The 5,970-nt window shown below is 45.4% G+C and overlaps 1 protein-coding gene across 1 annotated transcript; it reads right to left on the reverse strand.

The window, feature by feature from the left end:
• Positions 1-504: 504 nt before the first annotated feature.
• On the reverse strand, positions 505-5,487 carry LOC129742707 (uncharacterized). The gene has a single exon (XM_055734650.1). The coding sequence runs from the start codon at positions 5,485-5,487 to the stop codon at positions 505-507; it is 4,983 nt and encodes a 1,660-aa protein (XP_055590625.1).
• Between the last annotated feature and the right edge of the window lie 483 nt (positions 5,488-5,970).

Raw genomic sequence — 5,970 nt, forward strand, 5'->3', positions numbered from 1 at the left:
CTTCAAAGCCCGAAAGTACGTAGGTGCATTCTTCAAAGTGGGGTAGTTGGGTGGTGGGTGGATGGTTAATTTGCTGTCTCTCTCTCTCGCTGTCATCTGTGGCTGTTGGTTGTAGTGGTGGGGTTTCTGTATGGTGCGGATTCCGTTCATAACGCTCAGCTGATTGGCCGTCAGAAATAAGAAAAGACCCTTCCGAACACACATGATCACTCAATCAACCTTCGAGCTGCCTAATTGTCGTCGGTGGTTTCGCTGTCCAGTGGCTGACATTCCGACGGTAGCAAACAAAGTTTTTCGACGGGCCGCTTCAGAACTCCGTTAGATGTCTTCAGTGTAACTACTCTGACGACTCCATCTTCTCCCGGATGCAGCTGCTGGATACGACCTAATCTCCAACGCATCGGAGGTGTATTCTCATTTTTCAAAACGACGAGTTGACCGACCTTGATCTCTACAGCACGTTTCCAGCGTTTGAATCTTCCTTGAAGTTGTGATAGGTACTCATTATGCCACCGTGCCCAAAAAAAATTGTAGTTTCTGCTGCATAAGTTGATATTGTTTCAGTTGTCCTGGTTTTTTCTCGGTGAAATCTCGATCTGGTAGTTGTTGAAGCGGTCTTCCAGCTATGAAATGACCAGGAATTAACGGCTCCAGATCGTTGGGGTCTTCCGACAATGGGGTAATCGGCCTTGAATTTAAACATGCCTCCACTTGTATTAGCAGCGTGTTGAAGTCTTCGTACGAAACCGCGTTGTCTCCTAGGACCTTCAGGAGATGTATCTTGGCAGACTTCACAGCAGCTTCCCATAAACCTCCGAAATGGGGAGCGGCAGGAGGGTTAAAGTGCCATTGGATCCCTTGTTCAGCACATTCCTTAGTGATCTGCTGGTGATGCTGCCGGTCTCGAAGTTTCGCTAATAATTCCTTCTGCTGGTTCCGTGCGCCGACGAAATTAGTACCATTATCGGAAAACAAATCGGTAGGTATTGAGCGTCTTCCAATGAATCTACGCAGAGCCTGAAGAAATTTCTCCGTCAACAAATCGGACACCAATTCTAGATGAATTGCCTTTGTACAGAAACATATGAAGAGGGCTACATAAGCCTTAAGTGGCGCTCGACGTGGTCCCTGGCGAATGTATACAGGCCAGAAATAGTCAATTCCAGTTTGTGCGAACGGCGGTGCTGCGGTTACACGGGCTCTTGGAAGTTCTCCCATAAACTGCTCGATGGCCTTCGGTTTCGTTCTGTGGCAGCGTAAACACTGATGGACAATATGACGAACGTAGCTGCGTCCTCCAAGAGGCCAGTAGTGGAGCCTGACATTACTCAGAAGAAGTTGCGGTGCTGCATGTAGTAACCGCTTATGATATGCTTCTAGTAGAAGCTTGGTGAAGTGGTGACGCACTGGAAGTGCTATGGGGTGTCTTGCTCCTTCAGGTATTTGTGCATATTTTAGTCTTCCTCCAAGACGAATAAGGTTGTCGGATTCTAGAATTGGATTAAAGTAACGCATAGGAGAACCTCGATGAACTTCTTCACCCTTAGAAAGTTGTTTCCATTCTTCACTAAACGCTGATTGTTGAATTAAACGGATAATAGTGTATTCAGCTTCCTGCAACTCGGGAGTAGTTAAAAATCCAGTCGGTGTGGGTTCAAGTTTCCGGAAATGTTTAATGAGCCGCATCCAATACGCTGTTTTTCGAATCAGATCCGAAAACGAGGAGAATTTTTCCACATACCAATCGATAAATCTCTGATTCTCTGTTGTCGCTACATTCGCTGCCTTTCGTTTCAATTCGCTGGTGACTGCCTCTGTTTCTATCCGTATAGGATGTACTGGCCAACTGGATGTCTCCTGCTTTAACCAAGGTGGGCCTTCCCACCACAGGCTGATGGATTCGATCTGCTCTGGTAATAAACCACGAGAGACCAAGTCTGCTGGATTTTGTTCCCCTGGGACGTGCCTCCACGATTGATTTTCGGTGATTGTTTGGATTTTGGAGACGCGATTAGCAACATATGTTGACCACGTTGTTGGAAGAGATTTTAACCATTGTAAGACGCATGTAGAATCAGTCCAGAAGCACATTTTCACATCGCTTTTAATCGACTCCTTAACCTTTTCTGCCAGTTCAGCTGCCTTCAGCGCACCACAAAGTTCAAGTCTCGGAATCGACTGAGATTTAAGCGGTGAAACCCTTGATTTGGAGGTCAATAGCTGTACGCAAACCTTTCCTTTTGAATTCACACTACGGGCGTACACGCATGCTCCGTAGGCCCGCTCGGACGCATCAGAAAAAATGTGAAGTTGAATATCAACAGCATCTGGAACAATTGTGCAGCGTGGTATTCTTAATTCGTTCAACTTAGGTATTCCAGTGTAAAACGCCATCCAATCTCGTGCCATGTCATCAGGTATTTTACTGTCCCAATCTAAGCGTTGACGATTTTCATCCATTAAACACCACAAACGTTGCATAAACACTTTTGCTGTTGTTATGACTGCTCCCAAAAGGCCAAGTGGGTCGAAAAGGGCCGCAATTGCGCCTAAAATCCTGCGTTTCGTTTGCATCTCGTTGGGATCCATCGTTTTAATGTTGAATTGAAACCTAAACGTATCCGTTGCAGGTTGCCAGACTAAACCAAGAGTCTTAATAGTGGAGTCCGAATCAAGTTCCACTTCACCTGATTCAGCAATTGCCAAGTCATCGACCTGAATTCCTTGAAGCACTGATCTGGAATTGGATGCGAATTTCCTCAGTCTAAATCCTCCTTGCTTAGCTAACTCGATGAGCTGCTCTCGTAATTGAATTGCTTCATGCTCCTTCTCCGTGCCAGTTAAGACGTCGTCCATGTAGACGTCTTCGGACATAGCCTTTGCTGCCAAAGGGTATTTGATGCCTTCATCTCTTGTGAGCTGTAGAAGCGTTCTCGTTGCCAAAAAGGGTGCCGGCTTTGTACCGTATGTGACGGTTGTCAACTCATACGTATCCACCGGTTCTGTAGGATCGAAACGCCAGAGAATGCTCTGCAGTGCCTTATCTTCCTCGCAAACGTTTATTTGGCGGAACATCTTTTCCACATCGGCTACTATTAGAAATTGCTTCGTTCTGCAGCGTAAAACGATTGATCGCAGTTCATCTTGTATTACCGGCCCTGCCAGTAATGTGTCGTTCAGCGATAGTCCATTCGACGTTAGAGCCGATGCGTCGAACACCACTCTAAGCTTGGTTGTAGTGCTAGCTTCTTTGAAAACAGGGTGATGAGGGAGATAACACCGCTTCTTGCTGTCCCCTTGGGACAAGTCCACCTTTCGCATATGACCAAGCTGTAGATACTCTTGTACGAATAAGTTGTATTGTTGGCGAAGATTCGTATTCCGTTGGAGCCTATTCTCGAGCTTCTCGAAACGCTGTAAAGCCATTTTTCTCGACTCGCCCAGTCGAGACGTTGCGTCTCCATCCTTTGGTAATGAAACTGTGTATCGGCCGTCTTCTTCTCTGCGAACCGTGCTTGCAAACTGCTCCTCGCATAGGGCTTCTTCTGGTGAATAATTGCGAACAGACCCCATCTCTTCGCATGTCCAAAACCGGGTTAGGTATTCGTCCAGATCCATTGAACTTGCAGTGTTGCAGATAGTTTTCGATATTTGTTGCCTGTTTTCTGTCACTCCAGATATTATCCATCCAAATACGGATTCAGTGATGACCGGTAGCCCATTTCCTAACGCAATTCGTTGACCAGATTGGAAAAATTCGAAGAAGTGTTGGATGCCAAGGATAAGATCAATGGATTTCGAAGCGAAAAATTCGGAATCAGCCAGTTTGATTCCTTCGGGTAATCTCCAGGTTGAAATGTTGATATCTGTTGTTGGTAAATCCGCGGTAACCTTTGCCATAACCAAGAAATCCATTTGTTGTTTGTACTGACAGTTCCGCGACTTGACGGTTGCAGTGACCTGATGTTTGATCCGAGTGTTGGCCTGTCCAATTCCAATTACCGATAAGTTTGAATGCCTTCTTTTTATTCCGAGTTTTTGACATAGATGTTCAGCCATGAAGTTACATTCAGAGCCAGAGTCTAGTAAGGCTCTCGCGGGATAACTGCCTCCAGTTTGGTCCTCTACCAAAACTACGGCTGTTGCTAGAAGTACCGAAGAAAGCGAACGTCTTGCGATGTTGGCTGACACTGTTCCTGAAGTAGCGGTACCTGGATTGTCCGAAGTATGTCTTGTCGTTCCTGAGGTGGATGGTGTTGGTGCGTCTGGCCGAAAACAAATCAACGTGTGATGTTTTCCCTTACAGTTGTGACATACGTATTTAGAAGAACATTCCGAAGCCACATGTCCTCGCCGAAAGCAGTTTCTGCATAGTGAGTTCGTACGAATCATCTTATCTCTTTCCGAAACCGTCAACCGTTTGAAAGACTGGCACATGAAAAGTGGGTGAAAATCAGAGCAGGCAACGCATCGACCTTTGGGTAATTGGGTCGCACTGTGGCTAGTGCGGATTCCGAGTGGTTTCCTGTTGTACTCGGGTCGTCCTTCGGAGACCTTGCTAGGTAGTGAGCCGAGAACAGAGATCCTTTTTTGAATGAACTGCGTTAAATCCGAGATTTTATCCCGATCATTGCCGGCCGTGTGCTCTTCCCATGCGCGACGCGTTGTTGGGTCCAACCTAGTACATAAAATCTCCAGTAACAGCAAGTCCTTGTACTCATCGGCATTCACAAGTTGATCAAGGGTTTGTACGACACGTTCGAAAGCCTCTAGCAAAGATTGAAGCTCCATTACGGATTCCTTGGTGACACCTGGGAGTTTCAGCAGTGCATTAACCTGCCTACGTTTCAGCAGCTTACTGTCGTTATACTGTTTCATTAAACATTCCCATGCGATTGAGTAATTTGCACTGGTAATAGCGAGAGGGTCGACCAACTTCTTAGCCTCTCCAGCTAAACAGCCCTTGAGATAGTGAAACTTCTCAATATCTGGTAAGTCCGCCTTCGTATGTATTAACGACATGTAAAGATCCCGGAAACTAAGCCATTCATCCACATTTCCATCAAACTGCTGAAGTTTTATTTGAGGAAGCTTCACGTGTTCAACTGTTGGTTGCAAAGAGGAATCCATCATTCTTGTAGACTGGTGAACGGTAGAAGACTCTTGCTCAATCTCCTTGACTCGTTCAAGCATGGCAGCCTTCGCATCGTAGTAGGTTTCTCCGAAATCGATACGAATTTGCGACGGTGATGTGTTTGGCATTGTTACGTACTCCTCATGGGTTTCGATTTCAAGCAGTGTTTCATTTACCTTCTCCCACAACTCGTCTATTTTCGCCAACCGCACCTGGATTTTCTCAACCGAAGTCACCTCAGCAAGAGTGCTCGAAAACGTTGTAATCGTCTTGAACATCTCAAGTTGCGCCCGAAGTTTCGTTTGTAGATTCTTCACCGACGCCACCTTGGTAGATGAAGTAGTAGCTGGCATGGTAGTTGAACTTATTCACCGGTCACAGATTGAATGATTGACAGAACAGGATATGTGGGTGTAAGTAATTGAATATTGTCTAGCTTCGGCTGTGAACATACACTGTAGAGCTCACTTACTTTTGAAAAAATTTAGCTGCGCAACCTCTACAGGTATGTTGAAGTTTCAGAAAACCAGGTAATTGATGACAAATGCAATTTCCACTCGATTATCAATTGATTATGTTGTTGGCCACGTGCGTTGAAGGGAACGAGAATTGTTGGATGTAGAATTCCGCAAAATTTTGCTTCGGTAGGACATATACGTGTGTAATTTACCTGACCGAAAAAACTGTAGCGCAATTTAAATTTTATCATTCGCAGTTAAAAAAACTGCAATTCCAAAATTAAATTGATAATTCCTCAAGTCGTACTTCTAACAGCCCCTCGGAAGCTCAATGATGGTTGATGATCATTCGGTTGAATAGTGTGTTCATATAGGGAA

This window comes from Uranotaenia lowii, chromosome 2 (assembly GCF_029784155.1).
Source record: "Uranotaenia lowii strain MFRU-FL chromosome 2, ASM2978415v1, whole genome shotgun sequence".
Lineage (NCBI taxonomy): Eukaryota > Metazoa > Arthropoda > Insecta > Diptera > Culicidae > Uranotaenia > Uranotaenia lowii.